At 42.1% G+C, this 20,601-nt stretch overlaps 1 protein-coding gene across 7 annotated transcripts in view; it reads left to right on the top strand.

Annotated features, from left to right (window-relative positions):
- TRIM44 (tripartite motif containing 44) overlaps window positions 1–20,601 on the top strand; it is a 97,978-nt gene that overhangs the window by 45,943 nt on the left and 31,434 nt on the right. For 6 of the 7 annotated variants that reach the window (XM_029059044.1, XM_029059051.1, XM_029059045.1 and 3 more), the window contains one exon: window positions 3,419–3,438. In XM_029059044.1, the coding sequence (XP_028914877.1) occupies window positions 3,419–3,438 (20 nt within the window). Of the gene's footprint in view, window positions 1–2,141; window positions 2,222–3,418; window positions 3,439–20,601 lie in introns of those variants that run through there. The other variant, XM_039911433.1, reaches the window with a different exon arrangement.

Raw genomic sequence — 20,601 nt, 5'->3', positions numbered from 1 at the left:
TATTAATTCCAGGGCCTTTCTTGCGAGGATAGTTTTTTTTCAAGTCTCTTAGTGTTCCCCTTGTGTGTTGTAAGATTTAAAAAATACCTCCAGCATTTTGAATCCTGTCCAACAGTTTAATAGTTATTATACTGAGTATATTGATCCCCAGTCAAACACTATCCATATAGAGAAGCCGCATAGCATAGTGGATAGAGCATGGGTCTGGGAGTCAGAAGGACCTTGGACTTTGTCCAGCTTGATTATATTGTCTCTACACTAGCGCTTACTCGCTTAGTGCTGTGTTTGGTTTTTAAATGGCGTTGTTAAGCACTTATATGCCAAGCACTGTTCTAAGTGTTGGGGTAGATACAAGATATTAGATTGGATTCAGTCATGTCCCACATGGGGTCCACAGTGTTAATCCCCATTTTACAGATGAGACAACTGAGACACAGAGATCACTTAGGGTCACCTAGAAGGTAAGTGGCAGAGTCAAGATTAGAACCCAGGGCCTCTGACTCCCACACCCCTGCTTTTCCCATTAGGCCATCCTGCTGTCAGCCAAAAGACCAAGAAGCTGTGTGTAGCACCTAGAGCATAACAAATACCATTTAATTTTTTTTAAAAAAAACAGAAGCTGCCTGCCTTGAATTTATGAATATTCAATTCATAACAAATTCAATGATTTTGTTTTAAGAAACCAAGAGGTAGATAGCCACTATGATACTGCTTGCATTCTTACTTTTAATAATTATAATTAAGTCCTTCCTATGTGCCAAGTACGGTACGAAGTGCTGGGGTAGATGTAAGTTCATATCGAGAGCTCCTGGGTACAGATAAACTCTAAAAATATTTGTTTCAGTGATCCTAGCATCTGAAAGGCAGCCCCATAAATAGATTTTGAGGTTATTAGTTCACGGAAGTCATTTCTGCAGGTCTTTTGAATGGCTTCTTGCTGAGGTTCTTGGGAGAATTGCATTATCAATCCCAGGAGTATCAGAGTGCAACTGTTTTCATCCCACCTCCAGCAAAGAGACAACAGCCCCGTTGAGGTTAAATCAAGTAGGAAGTTGCTTCTACAAGGATGTTAATTATTCCTTGTATTTTAAAGTAGGTATCTAGCCTGAAAGTTTGCCAATAATCAGACACCCACAGTTTGAGACATATGAAATAGTCCTGGTTTCATCTGTCATGGTTTCTGTGTGTCTGACTCCAGGAGCCAGAGAACAAAACAGATTTGTAGGCAGTTTGGCCCTGTCTGTCGGGCATTGCAGTTTGTCTCTGTATCCTCAGTGCTCACTGATTGTGTCTGGAAAGCTCCCCAGACCCAATACCCAAAGTAGGAGATACTTGATGATGAATTGGAGGCTTCTGACTTTTTTTTTTTGTCCCATGGTACTTAAGCACTTTACTATGTGCCAGGCACTGTACTAGGAGCAAGGATAGATTAAAACCTGATCAGGTTGGGCACTGCCTCCATCCCATGTGGGGCTCTCAATCTAAATCCCCGTTTTACAGATGAGGAAACTGTAGCCGAGAGAAATTAAGTGCCTTGCTCAAGGTCACCCAGCAGACATATGGCAGAGCCTGTTTATTGACTCCTAGGCCAGTGCTCTATCTACCAGGCCATGCTGCTTCTGATTCCATGCAGAGAGATGGCAGTTGCTAAATTTGTCCCCTCTTCCTCTTCAGGTCTGTGGAAAAGTGAGATGGGCTTTCCTCCTCCTTCCTCTGCATTAGAGTGGGCAGAATCCACAACCCTGTTACTTGGCACCCAAGAGCTTGTTGGCTCATATTTCTCCTCCAGATTGTGTTTGAGCAGAAGTGCAGTGGTTTGCCTGGGGACCCAGATGCAACCACTTCTGAAAGTTGCCATCCACATGGCTGGGAAGAGCATTGTAGGGTCTTGGAGAGAGCACTAAACCAGTGGTTTCTCTGGAAATATCATCATTTTTAAAGAACTCAGGAAGGGAGGAGACAGAAAATATGATCCCAAAGCAGAACTTGTTCTCAGTTTTCATTGGAGATTCTGTTCTATAAGTCAGAGTTGTATATTTAGATATCCAGAGATGATTGAAAAATTGTGTTAAGGTTAACTATGTCATTGATAGTTATATAACTCATATTAAATCCAAATTACATGGCTGTTTTCCCACCAGATTATGGTTCCCAATAGGCACACCAGTCCTTCAGAAATAAAAGGAGGCTGACTGTATTTTCTCTTCTTTCTGAGGGCTTGGTGAGTTTTAAAAATCATTTTTCTTCATTTAAATCTCAATGTCTCCTGTTTCTGTAGGTCTTATTCTCTCTTTCTCCAACCCCCAGGGGAACAGAATCTCCTTAGTGTATCCAGTGGAGAGTGGGGTGTCATCTGGGTATGTTTGAAAACACTTCCCTCCCCACTGTGAGGTAGATATTCATGGGAAGGCGCTCTGCCTTTTGGTGCTCTTGCAGGTCCCTCACAACAAATAGATATTAAGACCCAATTGGGCAGTAGGTAAATGTGCTTTATCTCCCAGGTGATAGGTTGGGGAAGGGGGGCGGGGGTCTCAGGAGAAGGCACTGTAGACCTTAAAGGAAAGATCTGTTATTTCCATAGGCCAGGCCTCAGGGGAATTGGCTGTGATCTTTGGAGATATTTTTGGAGGCTGAGTGGGAGACCTGGCTGGAATAATAACCATGGCTTATAATTAAAGTGACAGAGAAAGGGGAAAAAAGCTGTTGGGTCTCAGGGTGGCCTCAGATGGCAGTTGAAAAGTCTGGGCAGAAAGTGGTTGGCAGAGATGCCAGTGATTTAAGGAAAATAGTAACAATGTTTTTGGAGCTGGCTAGACAGTATGAGGGATTGGTTGATATTCTGAAGTAGAGCTGTATGCAGAAACTAAATGCTGCCAGCCTTACAGCAGAAGATGGTGAGGGGAATGATTTTATTCCTAAAATTGTCTCTTCTGTTTTTGCTAAGGGCCTGTTCATCTCTGCTGGGTGGCCCTTAGGCTTGTTATATCAAACCTTCCTATGACCCTGGATTTGTCATGAACACAATAAACATGTCTTCTTACACTGGTGAAATCTGGATGGAAGTTAGAAGAAACAGCATGGCCAAGGGGAAAACTCAGGCCCCGGGGACCCAGGTTTTAATTTTGGCTGTGCTACTGACCAGCTGTGTGACCACAGGCCAGTCACTGAACATCTCTGGGTTCATTTCCTCCTCTGTAAAATGAGGATAGGAAACACATACTCCCTACCTCCTAGAATGAGTTCTATGTAGAAGAGGGACTATATTCAATTTGATTATGTCGAATGTACCTCAGTGCTCAGCACAATGCTTGGCACATACATGTTTCATGAATACCATTATTATTATAGAAACAAAATTTGAATCTATCCCATACCATAATTCTGATCCCAACACTCTTTCTTTCTGTTTATCTTTCAGAGAACAGTCAATGAGTTAAGGTAAGACCATGTTTTTGTTGTTGGTATCTGAATGCCAAAATTGCTGTTTGTCAGAATTGAAAGGGAGAGACCTAAGACGCCTCTTTATACAGTAGTCCAAAGCCCCCTGAAATGTGTGAAATAGTCAATTGACACAGGAATAGGCCTGTTTCCCTTGATTTGGGATTTTTATGTTTTTTTTCTTTTAAGGGAAGAGGTTCCCTTCTCACCCCAGCCAGCTCTGCAACTTCTCCTCCTACACCCCAGTCATTTCCTGCAGAGAGAGCAGAGCTGAGGAGATCCTGCTCACCTAAGCCTCTTCAGTCTCAAACGTTGTTATAGATGCAGCTCCACTTCACTACACCTTGTTTGAATTGTAGACTATCACATGAATTGAATTGAACCTTTACTTTGTTATACCTAGGTGGATGCTAGATTATTTTTCTGAAGGGTTTCAGATCCTATATCCTTTAGTACCTCTTGCCTACTGGACTCGGATAATGATAAAATGTGTTAAATAGTATAAATGAATGTCTACTTTGTAAAAATTCACTGTTCAGAAAGAGAATGCTAATTTATTTTTACCACTTTGATGCTGAATTAGAAATAATAATAATTATGGTATTTATTAAGCACTTACTATGTGCCAAGCACTGTAGTAGATGCAAGGTAATAAGATTGGACACGGTTCCTGTCCCACACGGGGCTCAGAGTCCAATTAGGAAGGGAGTAAGAGTTAACTCCCAATTTAAAGATGAGGAAACTGAAGCACAGAAAAATTAAATGACTTGCCCAAGGTCACACAGCATAAAAGTGGCAGAGCTGGGATTAGAGCCCAGGTCCTCTGACTCCCAGGCCTGTGCTCTTCCTGCTAGGCTATGCTTTCTCTGCCCGTAGTAAGTGCTCAGTAAATACTGTTGATAGAATTACAAAGCTGGCTTTAAATCACTGCTTCTGCCGTAAGGCTCTTAGTAGTGGGTTCTGGACCAGTTGCTTTACTTGCCAAAGTCATTTTAATAATGAAAATAGGGCATGTGATGGCTGCAGCCAAGAATACTTGAAACATTTACTTGGACAAAGTAAACTACAGTCCTTTGGTAGTGGGTGACAAGCCGAAGAAAATGTTCCATGACAGCTTTCTGAACTCATTGCTGTCTCCTTTCTCTCTCCTCTTCTGATGCATCCCTTCCCTTCATTCCCTATTCCCCTGCGTTTCTTGTGGCGCTGCTGTCAGATTGGATCAAATAGCAGGCTACGCTGCTGGCTCAGGACAAGGGCTGATTTGCATGTGCTTATGGAAAATCTTTGTCAGGATAAACCTCTTCAGTACTGGCTATTTGGACTAGTAGAAAAGGGGATTGTGCATGAGGAGGACATAAGGAGATGGGTGAGAAAGAGTTGTTTTTAAAAAAGTGAGACATTGTCATTTTAACGTTTAAAGCTGTGAGGCCCAGAGGTACTTTACTGAAGACCAAGATCTCAAGCTGTCTCCTGAGAACTACTGTGCCCTAGTTGTTGGCAGGGCACAAATTGGGCAGCAGTTCATGAGATCTCGGAGACACAAATCTTTTTATTTTGTTACTGAACCTAACAATCCTCAGTTATCAGGCAGGCAGAGGAGATGTGCATCAAGGTCCTTTTCCTAGTGCCTTTAAATCTGTGGTTATTGGTACTGATTAGTTTGTTTGTGTTGAACCACCATTTGGCTCCATCTGTTCTAATTAACACTTCAGAGCAGACTGATCTAGAATTTCTCTTTCATTTTTGATGTGTATTTTACCCTTCCAACAATTTCCTTTTGAAGTTTGCTGGGTTGTTGGCAGTATTGGACTGGGGAGAACTAGATATGAACAGTGAGTGTGTGTATGTGTGGTGTGTGTGTGTTGGTCGGGGGGGTGGGGAAGGATGGCTCTGGACCCAAGAGATGTATTAAAAATTACATTGTAGGATTATAGTTCCATTCAGCATGGGCAACACCAGCCCAATTCAATTGTGATCCGTTCTGCTCTTTCTACCACTCCTTTATCACCAGTAAATAGAGGTTGAGAAGCAGGATAGGGAAGGGCATCAAATCCTTTCCAAAATAGGAGATATTGGGAAGATCTTTTTATATCTAAACCTTTTGCCCCTAAAAGCACCACTTATTTCCCCACCCATCTATTGCCCCTCAACTCCCCTCCAGCCCCCCGATCACTGGGAACATTGTTTATCAACTGCAGCATCACAGCTTTCTTTCTTTTATCTCAGTGCTGGATGAAGTCAACTGTCCGAACACTTTGCTTTAGTTGCCTGTGTTCCAGATCCATTCTCTCGATTCAGACTATACTCTTCAGCTAGAGCATTTGAAAACCCCAGTGACGGTGAAACTATCGCAACAAAGAGCGATCGTTTTGGTGCATCATATCTTCGTTACATATTATAAACTACTTCTTCAAATCAATGATTGTCCCCCTCTTTAAACTGTAACCTCATTAAGGGCAGGGAACATGCCTAATTCTGTTGTATTGTACTCTCCCAAGAGCTTAATATAGTGCTCTGCATATAGTAGGTATTCAATAAATGATTGATTTGTGAGCTGCAAGATGCAGTCAGAGTCTGAAGCAAACACCCCAGCTCTCAAACCAAAATACCACAGCACAAATGGAAGGAGACAATGACCTCACATCTCTCTATTATGTTAAATGTCCAACAATATTGAACTGACCCATAGCTATATTTATCAGGCAGATATCTAATCCAGGAGATATGTTCTGAAACCTGTACTCATGAATTCATTCATGAAAGAGCACGGCTCCAGAAATCAGAATATATGAATTCTAGTCCAGGCTGTGCAGGTAGGGGCATGTTTGCTGGGGTGTAATTCCTGACCAAAGAATAATTCCTGACTGAAAAAACACTTCGGTATTTCCTCAGGAATTCTAAAAGATAGTTACCTGATACAGGCAGGGAGGATCAAAACAGATACCAAGGCAACTGCCTAAACGGTTCTGGAGCTTTGGCACTGTACTTGACACTATGCTGCAGTCTCTCTGACTGAAATAAGTATTATGAGTGTGGGAGTGGCGGTGGCAGGGGGAGAGAAAACTTTTGCCTGTACTTTAGTGGGCTGTACCCCTGCCCACCATTTTTTTATGGTAATTGAAGCGCTTACTCTGTGCCAGGCACTATACTAAGCTTTGGGGTAGATATAAGATAATCAGGTTGGATACAGCCCACTTCCACATGGGGCTCACAGTCTTAAGCCCCATTTTTAGATGAGGTAACTGAGGCATGGAGAAGTTAAGGGACTTGCCCAAGGTCACAGAGCAGACAAGTGGAGAAGCCAGAATTAAAACCCAGGTCCTCTGACTCTCAGGCCTGTGCTCTTCACATTAGGCCATGCCGCTTTACTTGCTCACCGCACTCTGTGCCCCAGCAGGAATCTGGCTGACAGGCAGGGATGAGAGAGTGGGTGTGACACAGTGGGAACCTCTGTAATCAATTCCTTCTTGCCACTTCTCAGTCCTGAGGCTTCAGGTTTGAGGTGCGTCCTTTGTTCTCATCAAGACACTTTCCTGTAGGTTACTCTGCTTCCTCCAACATGGAGCAAGAGTGGATTTGTCCCTCTTTTTCCCCCATGTAAACTAGGACTGAATATCCTCCCTTTCTGCTAGCCACAGAGGGCTCCATATGAAGTCACATGTAAAGTCGCTGCCTGACAGACTCACTGACAAGCTAATTGGAGTTCATCAGACCAATACATTGCAAATGGAAATAACGTGCACTTCCTTTGGACTGACTGAATAAATCACATGGTTTTGCCAGTTGTCTTTCTGCTTTCCTGCCTCTCTCCATCCAACCATCCCCTCCCTCCTGCCCTTCCTTCTCCTGTATCAATCACTGGTATTAAATATGTACTGTGGGCAAAGCACTGCACTAAACACTTGGAAGAGTATAGTCAGTGGACATATCCCTGTCTTCAAGGATTTTACAATATAGTGGGATAGACAGGCACTAAAATAAATTACAGGTAGGGGAAGGAGCCACATATGTACAAAAGGGCTGTGAGAGCAGGGAGTGGAAAGAATAGGTGGGGTGGGAAGTACCCAAGTGTTGGAGGGGCTATGGACTCAACTTCAAAGGCTACATAGAGGGAAGGAAAATTGGATAGGGATAAGGATTATTAATATGTATGAAATAATTCTTATGCTTCGTCATCTTTTTCAGAAGGTGTCTTTAAAACACTGATTTAAAAAAATTAAGAAAAAGCAATTTACAGGTTGAGCAGCAATTTTCTGTCATCTGCTATTACTGGAGAATTTGTGTTCACCCTTTCATAAATTGGCTTTACCTCTACTCTTGTTGATGCCTGCTGAGAGATAATATTTATTTGAGGAGAGAAGGTGGCAGCTGTGATGTGGACCTGCACATTCTGGGGGACTACTGTAAAATAGAAAATTAACAATGGACAAACCTTCCTCAAGTTCTTACGCCTGGTGGGGAAGCAAGGCTGATGTTAAAATTTGGTTGTGGTTTTTGTTTTCAGTAAAAGGTAAATTGACTTTTTTTTAAATAGTAACAGCCATACTTAGCACCTCGATAGCACTTTTCATCTTCAAGGCTGTCTTTACTCAGACGAAACTGGAATTGATTTCAGCGTGAAGCTGACTCATGCTGAGTCAGTGATCAAAGTGGAAGCATGTTTTAATGGAAAACATGCTGATGGGGAAGTCAGAGGACCTGGGTTCTTTCTATTCCTATCTCTGACTCACTGGATGACCTTAAGCAAACCCACTCAACTTCTTGGTGCCCTATTCTTCTTTCCCTGTAAAGCCAGGGCTAATAATACATGCTCCCTATCTCTTATAAGAATGCAGCTGAGAGGAGGAATGAGGTGAGACTGATTTGAAATATTGAGTGAAGATGGAGAGAAAACCTCCAGATTGGGAGTTCTAATAGTCTTAAAGGTGTGGTGAATTTTGTTCCTTAAAAAATTGGTACTAGAATCTTTTTTCTTTAAAACCATAAAAAATGGTTCTTGGGTTTGAATAGTGTAGTAGAAATTCATTTGTGTCTGTCAAATGCAAAAGGCAGCACAGGATGTAAAATCAGGTAAAGATTCAGTCGTGCCATTACAGTCAGAACAACAGTGCACTTGGCTTTCTGTACTCTCAGTGATGTGAATTCATTGTTTTGTTGTTGCATTATCTCCATTTCAGTGGGCTTAGCTGGAAGCCAAAGTAAATGGCTCAGAAGCTAGTGAAATGGAGAGGAAGATATTGAGGCTGTTTATCATTTGGAGTGGTATTCCACCATCCATGTTCTACTGATATATAAAGCAACTTTCCACTGTCACATTTTCTGTGAAAGCTGCAATTGGTTCCCCCCACCCCCTTTTTTCTGTACACTGGACAGATGAAGGATAGAGCTGTACTGAATCACTTGGCTTGTCACTAGCAAAAGCAGAGCTTCTTCCAAATGTAACTGATTTTCAGATGTTTTGTCATACAAAAGTCCCAACTTTATTTTTATTTGTTAAGTTTTGACCCACAGTTGAGAGATTTCTTTCACAGTGGAAAATTCAGATGGGTGTGCTGGCTTCCTATAGCTGCATACCGCAGGTGGTAGTGGTTAGAGTGATTAGGAATGGCTTGGATTCTTACACCTTGTCCGGCTTTTACATTCCAGAAAAGAGCCTTCAGTGAATGGATTTCAACTGCACACATGCTATGGGTCCTTTTTTAAGCAACTTTTATGTGCAAGTAAAACAGTGATGGTGCTGTATCCAAGTGGCTGCCTAAAGCAATTTTCACTGCACCAACCCTGTTTGTGTTTTCACCTTAACAGGTCTGGATTACTGCAAATGCTGCAGAGAGCCACATTAACCTCAACCCTCCTTCACCCTACATTCTAGGGTTTGTAAAGCAGTGAAGCTGTACTCTCATTTTCTCATGGATAGACACTCTGTCTTAGAATTGGAAGTGGTTAATTCCCCCCTCTCTTGCTGGATGATTGTGTGGCTGTGAAAACAATACTGAACCTCATTTCCCCCATCTGTGCAAGGGGGAAATGGTACTTGGCCATATGCCAGCAGTGAAAAACATTTGAGGTGACTGAAGATACAAAATAGGATACAGTGTCCTTCATTTTAGTTCTGTGTTGCTACTTAAAACATGCTACTTTGGAAAAGGAAAAAGTGTGTAACTATATTTGAATCTAGTAGCTTTTTCCTGAGTTCAGTATGCAGAGTTAGGTCTTAACCTGTAGCACTCTTCCCCATATGACAACAAGAAATAAACTAGCCTTCTTTAAAAGTATATTGAGAGTACTTGGAAGAGAGGAAAGGGTATACTGAAATACATTTTTATGAAATATGGCATTTTATTCATACTAATGTCTATCTCCCCCCTAGACTGTATACTCCTTATGGGCAGGGAATGTGTCTGCTAATTTTGTTATACTATACTCTCCCAAGCTGTTAGTACAGTTTTCTGTGCATAATAAGCACTCAATAAATATGATTGATATATGCCTATTATTGTCAAAACAATAGTTGTTTTGAAGGGTTTTCTTGGCAGTTGCATGATGCATTACAGATATAAACAAAAGAAGAATGGTTGCTCCAGGAAATAGTCCCCAAAACCAAGAAGCCAGAATTGGACCTGCTCCTAAAGTGTCCGAATCCTGCTCTGCATTGTTCATCTCCACAGCTGTTTCTGCCTGATAGGAAAGAATAATGGGTTTACTGCATCTCCTACAAAGCTCTATGTTTTTTGTTTTTGTTTTTTTCTTTAAAAGGTCCCATTTCAGAGTGACCAGAGTATACTGGTAGTCAGTGCAGCCAGAATTGGTGTTGGTTAAGTCTTTCTTTACCTCTTCCTCATCTATCCCTTTTTATGGCTGTATTTTTTTTATTGTATCAATGGTATTTACTGAGGTCTTACTGTGTGCAGAGCACTGTACAAAATGCTTGGTAGAATACGGTGCACCAGAGGAGTTTATAGTCTAGAGGGGAAACAATCATTAAGATAAATATCTAAATTATAGATATGTACATAAGTGCTGTGGGGCTCAGGGTGGGGTGAGTATCAAGTGTTTAAAGGATACATCTCCAAGTGCATAGATGACATAGAAGAGGGAGTAGTGGAACTTGCTTGTATTACCAGCTTTTGAGAAGTAGCAAGGAGTAAATAACCCCACTTTCTGGCAGGAGTTTAATCCGCACTCCTATAAATGGTATCTGGGTGGAGACTGTTTACCTCTTTTTTTCTTGGAACCTCTAGAAAGGTGTGGTAGCAAGTTCCTATTAGTCTGCATAGATTTCAAGAGAGAGTGAAAAATGAATGCTGACAGGCAGCCTTTAAAATAATGACTGAGAGTAAAAAGCTCATGGGGCTTCCAAAATCAATCAGTCAATCAGTGGTATTTATTGAAGGCTTACTGGATGTCTAGAAATGTACTACATGCTTGGGAGAGAACAGTACTGTAGGGTTGGTAGATATGTTCTCTTCCCATAAGAAGCTCACACAGGAAAATAAAGAAACAAAATCTGATGGAGCTTATCTCATGGGTAGGCCCACCTGTCTAGTTCTGATCTCAGAAACCTGAATTTTTATGGTTCTAAACCCCAGGAGGCAGACACTCTTGGTCACCTACAAAACTTTGGGGAAGAGAAAACACTTTGATTCATTCTCCCCCCACCCCTCAAATTGTTGTTATAAGTTGCAAAGTCATTGTGAAAAAGGTTTTTATTAACTTGATAGTGTCAGTGATGATATTTATTGCATGTCTTGTATGTGCAGAGAACTGTACTAAGCAGTGGGTTGAGAACAGTGGAAATATCTTGAGCTTGTTTGTGCATTGAGCCAATTACCTTTAAAGGTTTTGTGAGGAAAAGTTTTAAAACAGGCTTAGATTTGGACAAAATATCTGTGAGGCTTCACTAACACTTCTCTGTTTGAGTATTGTAAAGTATTGAGTTTTTGCCTGGCAGGTAGATAGTGTGGTATAATGAATGGGAACTTTTCTCCCCTGGTGAGTAAACATTGGTTTATTCTTTTACTTGCGTGAAGGCAGCAAATGCTGTCGCCTTTTTGAAAGTGCCACTGTTTCACCCAGTGGCAGGTGCAGGCCAGTTGTTGTCATGGCAACACCAGGAGAGGCAAGCAGCTTAATTCCAGAATTGATAATTAACTGGGGGTTGGTGGGGGAGAGGATTATTGCAGCAGGAGGGGAAACTCACAATTACAGGCAAGCAGGGCAGAGGAAAAGCAGGTCCATATGCAGTTCATGTTCATAACCCATGCTATCACTGGTCATCCCTTCTAACTGGAAATTTTTGATCAAAAAAGGCCATGCCGTAGTTGACTAAAGCTTCTTTTGGAGGTTCAGGATGAGGCTAATATTGGGCTCAAGGGGTGGGGAAGGGATGTTCAGAAGCCTAGTTGAATCACCACCCCGATAATAAAAGTGGTATGTGTTAAGCATTTTGTGCCAAGCACCATACTGAGGTAGATGCAATACAATGAAATCAGATCCAGGCCCTATCCTACAGGGACTGACTCTAAGAGAAAAGGAGGAAAGGTATTTAGTCTTCCTTTTACAGATGAGGAAACTGAGGCACAGATAAGTTTTGTGACTTGTCTGAAATCACCCATCAGGCAGTTGATGGAGCCAGTATTAGAATCTAGGTCTCCTGGCTTTGTCCTGTACTCTTTCCACTTGGCCACACCACTTCTACGGGCTGCTTTTGTTAAACTGCATCTTCTCCTACAGATATCCCGATTGTTATCCTCCAATCACCTGGATTGACCCTCTGAGGGCTGGGATGAGATCTGCTAATTCTATGGTATTGTATCTCCCAAGCCCTTAATATGGTGCTCTGCACATAGTAAGCATTTGATAAATGACATAAATTGAATGATGAAATGTGGCCCTCCAACCCTACCTGTTGCACACTTTTTTGGAAAGTGGAGTGAAGAGACTTTGACTAGTATTGAGGGATGTATTTTTAGGAAAAGTGAATCACCTGAGGTGAAGTCTGGGCTAAGAACTCCAAGGTGGCCCTTAACATTATCTTGGGTTCCCAAAAATCCCTCAGTGGCATAAGTGGTCAAAGTTATCTGCTATGCAGGAATGACCAAAGGCCAGGGAAGGAAGGCGCTGTCTACCAAATTGCTGGAAAAAGAAAAGCAGTGTGGTCTAGTGGGTAGACCACAGGTCTGGGAGTCAGAAGGACCCGGGTTCTATTTCTGGCTCCACCACTTACCCAAGGTCACACAGCAGACAAGTCACTTCATTTCTCTGGGCCTCAGGTACCTTATCTGTAAAGTGAGAATTAAGACTGTGAGCTCCATGTGGGACAATGACGGTGTCCAACCCAATTAGCTTGTATATACCCCAGCATTTACTACAGTGCCTGGATCATAGTAAGTGCTTAACAGCTACCATTTAAAAAAAGAGAACAAACATAGAACTCGCAGCTTCTCTCTGTCTGTCATTCACTCACTACCTTTCCCAATGCATAAGTGCCATACTATCAACCCATTGCCTACGTTCTTCCTCTGGCCTGAAATTCCTTCCCTCTTCATATCTAACAGACCACCACCACTCTCCCCACCTCCAGAGCTCTTCTAAAATCATATCTCCTCCAAGAGGTCCCGCCTACTAAGCCCTCATTTTCCCTATGTATACTCCCGGCACCATTGATTATGCACTTGGCCATGTTGTACCCCTTAGGCATTTTGATACTTGCCCCACGGCACTTATGTAAATATCTTTAAATTTTACTGTTTCCTCTATCTGTAATTTATTTTAATGTCTGTCTCCCCCTGGGATTCTGTCTACCAACTCTGTTATATTTGATCTCCCAAGCTTTTAGTACAGTGCCCAACAAGTACCATTGAGTGATTCATTTAGTATTTGAGGAGGAAAGAGTTTAGCCAGGAAAGGGAGACAAAATGAAACAAATTGTAGGTACTGCCTTTTAGGTGAAAATGTCCATCTCTGAACACATCTTCTTCTTAACCCTCTAGACTGTATGCTCGTACTTTAGACTGTAAACTCCTTATGGGCAGGGAATGTGTCTGCTTATTGTTATATTATCCTCACCTAAGTGACAGTATAGTGCTCTGTGCACAGTAAGCGCTCAATAAATATGATTGAACACATTTCTTATCTACACCTGGAAAGAGAGGTGATCATGTGTTAGGCTAATCTTATACACTTATACATTATCCTTATAACCAGGATAGTGCAGAAGGGCTTTTAGGCATTCAGACTTCCCCAAGAGCAGGAAGTGTATTGAAAACACTTTTAATAAACCCTGATGCTTCTTCTCTGAGAACAGGGTGTAGGCTCTCTTGGCTTAGAGTGCAGAGCTGAGACCTCAGCTGGTCTTCGGGTTTCTTGGGGAGCTCCCCATTTGGGATTGGATGGGAGACATTTCCCCCACCCCCTGTATTGAGGGAACATACACCTCAGTTCTTCCCGTATCTTCAGTAGAAGTTTTCTTATTAAAGAAGTGGGGGAGATATGGGAGAGGCATCATTGTGCTGAGAGCCTGTTTCTCCCTTGAGTACCTCTAGACTCTTCAGTAGAATCTAGTGAAGGCTCCCCCTCCCACAAATTAATGCTGCCCCTACCTCCCTTCTCCACATTTTCTTAAACGACAGTATTATTGAAGCAGGAATTACCAAAAACACACTTTCTGCTCTTGAAGAGTGGGGGCACAGTAAAGCTGTAGGCACTTTAATTTGGCAAGGAGGAAGAAAAAGCCTGGTTCCCTGTATATCACATGGAGGCAGTGGTATAGGCTCCCTTCAGTTCAAGAATATGAAAACTCATTGTGGGAAGGCAATGTGTCTACCAACTTCGTTCTGTTGTACTCTCCCAAGCATGTAGTTTAGTGCTCTGAATGCAGTAAGCGCTCAGTAAATATGATTGATTAAGGGGCAGCCCAGAAAATTCAAACTTATTGGGCAAAATGACTCATGACCAGACGGTTTTAGGCCACGTGATAAAGTCGGCCAGTGTGTACCTTTGTGTGTTGATATACATATGATATATGAATATTCCCTTTCCTTTCTGGAGAGTTTTGATACACTTGAACATTATTGCTGCCTTTCTAAGTGACACCATTAATTCCAAAGTTCAGGTGCTTGACTGCTGCAGTAATTACACTGGAAAATGTAATTTTCCCATCATATTGGAGATGGGATTATTTCAAGGATATCTCATTAATATGCTATTTCCCAGCAAAGTGCAGCATCACATCTCCCTTAATAAGATTAGCTCAGGGTCATGATGCACAAGACTGTTGGATCATTTTGAGCCTTTTGTTCTAAGGAAATGATCTCTGCTGCCTAGAAGGGTAGAAGCACACATCATCTAAAAACACTCAATAAATACAGTTGATTGAATGAATGAATAAAAAGCTGGGCTTCCACCATTCCTGCATTGCCTTTATTCTCTTGGTCACTAAGAACCAGTTAATATGGCTACACACTCTAAAGTCACAGGCAATTGTCAGTGATTCTCCCAGGATAGTTTGGACAGTAGTCCTCCAGGATGGTTTGTGCCTAGAATCTCTTTCCTTTTGAACTGTGTTGATGCTTTACACAAAGTTGTAGTGTAATCACCATACAGCTCTCCTGAGTGTAATTTGCACACTGCAGCCTGCAGGATTTTCACTGCATTTCTAGACCCTCCTCTGTTTTCTTAGCAGTAAGATGGGACTCAGCAGCAAGGCCATTATCACTGACTCAACACTAATAAGATGAAAGCTGGTAATAATAATGATAATAATGAAAATTTATAAAGTGCTTACTATGTGCCAAGCACTGAACTAAGGGCTGGAGTAGAACCAAGATAGAGAGGTCAGATACACTGTCCCTGTCCCAAATGGGACTTACAGTCTAAGTCAGAGGGAAAACAGGTATTGAATTCCACTTTTACAGATGAGGAAACTGAGGCACAGTGAAGATAAGTGACTTGTCCAAGGTCACACAGCAGGGAAATTGCAGAGCTGGGATTAGTACCCAGGCCCTCTGACTCCCAGGCCTGTGCTCTTTTCACTAAGCCAAACTGCTTCAAGTTAATAAACGTTTTTGTGGGATGATAAATTTTAAAGTATCTAATTGCATGGCTCAAATGTTTCCTACCCTTTATAGCAATAATTCACAGTACTTATAACCAGTATGCAGTCCTTACAGGTCACTGGCCCAGTAGTCCAGTTTTTGTTTGACTTGAAGTTATAGGTGTTTAGAAATAATAGAAATGGAAGTAAATCATCTAAGAACTAGGAAATAGTAAATTCAGTCATTCTAGGGCAGGAAAAACATAGGAAAACGGAAGGCACTTCCCATGGTCATTTTCAGACCCTGTTTTGTGTTCCCGGGCTTACCTGGCTGTCGTGTTGCATTTAAGAAATGGAGGAATCCAGTTTGTCAGGGCCTCAAATCTGGAGTTCAGAATGAAGTAGCCTCCTCCCAAGGGGTTGTCAAATTAATTTCTAAGACTTAGGCTTCCTGTCTTGAATGTTGTTTGTCCAACATCTGGGAAGGATTATTGTTAGCATTCAGACCCAGGTCTGTCTACTTTACTTTCCCCCAGGCTGTAGTCCACATTGAAACAACTTCTGCTTACCCCTAATTTTCAGGGCAGGCTTTATCCCCCTCTACCGGTAGTGATCAATTGTATTCGTTGAGTACTTACTGTGCGCAGAGCACTGTACTAAGCATTTGGGAGAGTACAGTATAACAGAGTTGATAGACACATTCCCTGCCAACAGAGAGCTTACAGTCTAGAGGGGGAGACAGACATTAATATAAATTATGGATATGTACATCAGTGCTGTGAGGCTGTTTTGTAGGTGGGGTGAAGTTTTGAAGATGGGGAGAATGATATGAAGAGGGAGGGCATTCCAGGTCAGAGGCAGGATATGGGCAAGAGGTCGGTGGTGAAATAGATGAGATTGAGGTACAGTGAGAAGGGTGGCATTAGAGGAGTGAAGTCTGCAAGCTGTGTTGTAGTAGAAAAACACCGAGGTAAGATAGAAGGGGCAAGGAGTTTGAATGCTTTAAAGCTGATGGTATAGATCCCATATATATGTGTGTATATGGGCCTGGGAGTCAGAAGGACCTGGATTCTAATCCCAGCTCTGCCACATGTCTGCTGTGAAACCTTGAGTAAATCACTTCTCTGTGACTCAGTTACCTCGTCTCTAAAATGGGGATTAAGAGTGTGAGACCCACATGGGACCCGGACTGTGTCCAACCTGATCAACTTGTATCAACCCCACCGTTCAGAACAGTGTTTTGCACATAGTAAGCATTTAACAAGTAGCTTATGTATATTAATGTCTGCCTCCTTCTCTAGACTGTACACCCCTTGCACTTGAATTTGTATCCTTTATTCACCCCATCTTCGGGCCTACAGCCCCTATGGCTATGTATATAAGTTCTTTTGGGTCTGAGGATGGGATGAATAAAGGGTACAAATGTCCAAATCCTTAACTTTTTTAATGTGTCTTTCCCCCTCTAGACTGTAAACTCCTTGTGGGCTTTGCCATGTTGTACCAACTTTACCATGTTATACTCTCCCAATCCCTTAAAGCAGTGCTCTGCTCAGAGTAAAGACTCAATAAATACCATTGATTGATTAAGATCTGTACATAAGTGCTAGAGGGGATGGTCGCTCAACATCTCGGTACCCTGGTCAGTGGTAAAACCTGGCACACAACAAATTCTGTCTACAACGTACAAAGGCAGTAAAGAGTCTGATGAGTTGGTTTAGCTGTGAAAGTGGATGTTAATCCAGAGATTCAAATGTCAAGAAATCTTATGCACCTGGTGATTGTGTGCTTTGCTTGCCGTGGAACAGAATACAGTAGGGAATTCAAGCCAGTGATATTGTGGTCTGCTGCCTTAAAAAGGAGTGTGTTAAGTTACATTGGTTGTTCTGAGCAGTCTAGTCTTAGAAGACAAGTCCCAGAATAAACAGACTTCTCTGCTGACTCCTACCTGTCTTCCTGACAGTAACAGGCCTAGTCACTTCTAAAGCCCTTCTAAATCAGCCTCTCTCAACTTCTCTTTCTCTCTCCTCCCCACAACTTTAATGAAAAGCCCGATCTCTGAGAAGGCAGAAATTATCTCCTTTTGAAAGGCAGACATGAGAACTTTTGAGAATTCAGGCTTTGTCTCTGAAACCCTGAAATGGTTGAAGCAAAAGAGCTCAGATCCTAAATTTGGCCTAGTAGAGCTAGCTGGGATCTTATAACCTCACTCCAAAATCAAGAGATTGCATATATCATGGTTCTTTGGGTTCTGGACCCTTCACCTCTCCCTGTCCCCTCCCCACCTTTCCTTGTCTTGCTCATGTGGAGGTGCAGAAAGCATGTGTAATCCTACCTGATTTCTAAGGGATTGGGATCTGGGCATTGAATGGTAATTATGGTATTTATTAAGTGCTTATAATGTGTCAAGCACTGTTCCAAGCACTGGGTTATGTACAAGTTAATCAGATTGTACACAGTCCCTGTCCCATGTGGGACTCACAGTGTAAGAAGGAGGGAGAACAGTCATTGAATCCCTGTTTTACAGATGAGAAGTGTGAGGTATGTAGGAGTTAAGTGACTTGCCCAAGGTCACATAGCAGGCAAGTGATAGAGCCAGAATTAGAGTCTAGGTCCTCTGACTCCCAGGCCTGTTCCTTTTTCCACTAGGCCACGCTGCTGCTGGTGTGTGACCCCTTCTGGAGCCCAAGCACCTCAGTACCCTCTTGGCTTGTAATAATGTCTTTGGAGCATCTCTGAAATGGGAGCCAAAGAGTCCATTCAGAATTCAGAATGGAATTATTCCACTTGTGTTCTCTTTCCTCAATCTGTAGATGGGGAAACTTTTTCCAAGAAGGGAATTAATTTGCCCATGTTCCCATAAACAAAGGGATAGCTGAACTGAAATAGCCACCCTAGTCCTCTGCTTCCTACCTCTGTGTTGGCTTTGTTAGATCACATTTTGGGGAGACTGTCAGTTTGTTTAGGAAACTTTAAGGAAATTAATCAGTTGCCATTTTGTACATATAGTTTTAGATAAAGCAAATCCAACCAACTTAGTAATAGCACCTTCAGGAAGAGGGGAAAGGTAACAGATGCAACATGCCAATGTCAGCATTGATCCTCTTCTAAATCTAGGAATTAATAATAATATAATAACTGTGGTATGTGTTAAGCGTTTACTTGGTGTCAAGCACTGTTCTAAGCACTGGGGTAGATACATGATTCTTTGTGCTTTGCTTTGAAAGGGGGAATCTCTGCAGTTCTTTGTCTCTCCTTCATTCTCTTTTATAAGCAGAGTTGTGACTGGAAAGAACAAGGAATAAGCTTAAGGACTTTTTTTTCCCTGTCCGCTAGCAGCATGATCTAGTGGAGAGAACATGGGCCTGGGAGTCAGAGGACCTGTGTCTAATGCCAGCTGTCCGTGGGTGATCTTGGGCAAATCACCTAAACTTCTCTGCACTTCAGTTTTCTCATGTGTCGAATGGGGATTCCATACCTGTTCTTCTTCCAGCTTAGACTGTGAGCCCCCTTTGGCTCAGGGACTGTGTCCAGGGTGATTAACTTGTATCTATCCCAGTGCTAAAAGCAGAGCTTGGTAAGTAGTAAATACTTAAAATAATGTGGGACGGGGACTGTGCTTAACCTGATTTTCCTGTATCTTCCCCAGTGCTTAGGACAGTGCTTGGCACATAATAAGTATGTATCAAATATCCCTGTGGCTGCAGTCTAGGAAAAAGTCAATTTCCCTAATTACTTTTAGTTGCTTCTGGGCCTTTGGCATTTCATTCTGTACAGTGGTAGTCAATTGGCTTATTCCCTGAGCTCTGTCTGTGTGGGACAAATTTAGGAGGAAGCAGAAAACATTTACAAACTTTTGTCTCTTTATTTGCAAAGTGCTTATTATGTGTCAAACACTGTTCTAAGCTCTGGGAGGTGGGGAGGGGAGATACAAGTTAAATAGGTTGGACACAGTTCTTGTCCTGCATGGGGCTCCCAATCTATTATTATTATTGTAAGCCTCTCCGTTCTGCGGGCAGCAACTGCCTTTTTAACAGTCTGGTCCCTTGTAAACAATTTAGGTGTACAGATTAGTTTGTTTTATGAAATCCAGTCCATCCTACCCCTGTTTTCACAAAGCATTTGGTTAGAAGGCTATAACAGTTGTGGGAAGTGTCTTCCATTGAGGCACACCTATCTCTTCGGAGTGTGAAGCGATTTCAGAAGTACTGCTGTGCACATGCAGGCAGCATTACACATGCACACACTGTGTCCATCCTAATACCATTTTCCGTAATCTGGGGTTCATCAAGAATATGACCCCCACATTTTAGGAGAACAGACTATATTGGAACCTCGACGAAGTATCAATCCTCAGAGGCCAAGCCAACCCCCCGCATAACCAGACTCCTTGGCATTTCAGGATGGAATAATGCCCAGAAATAACCAAAACAGTGGCCGAAATGACTCATCGCTCCTGCCAGTGTGCCCCTTCAGAGTTTGTTATAAAAGCAGTAGGCGGACCTGCAGCTTAAACTTAAAAACAGAGTCCTCCTATGCTCACTTTCAGTGATTAAACTACAAAACCACATCCACCTACTTGAGCACACACCGAAAAAAGCAATATATGTGTGTATATATACACACCCAAAACAAAAAAGGACTCTCAGGAAGTTGAAGGTTGAAATCCATGACTGAAGAGTTGTTGAATCTATAGCAGTGCATTTTAAGTTTTTTGGGTTTTTTTGGTTTTTTGGGGGGTTTTTGTACCTATACTACCCGTGGCACTACAGTGGGAGGCAGAGATAGCTGATGGATCCAGAATAGAGAACGAAAACAACACTGACAGGCAAACAGTAGACAGTAGATGTAATGTAATTTAATCAGGACATTTAGTCAGCTTGCCTTTATCAATCAATCAGTGGCATTTATTGAGAATTGATTCTATGCATAGAACTGTACTAAGCTCTTGGGAGAATACAATATATCAGCTGGAAGACATGTTCCCTGTCATACAAGGAGCTTACCTTTATCTTCCCTGTCAAAGCAAACTGCATTAAGGAACTTGGTTGAGTTCATCTAGAGTGTTGTGAAGTACCACCAATTGAAAAGCACTAATAGAGCCACATGGACTTTCTGCCTGCAATACTGTA

This window comes from Ornithorhynchus anatinus, chromosome 3 (assembly GCF_004115215.2).
Source record: "Ornithorhynchus anatinus isolate Pmale09 chromosome 3, mOrnAna1.pri.v4, whole genome shotgun sequence".
In the NCBI taxonomy this organism is placed as follows: domain Eukaryota; kingdom Metazoa; phylum Chordata; class Mammalia; order Monotremata; family Ornithorhynchidae; genus Ornithorhynchus; species Ornithorhynchus anatinus.
The sequence above is the reverse complement of the archived record's forward strand: the minus strand, read 5'-3'. Positions and strand labels throughout refer to the sequence as shown.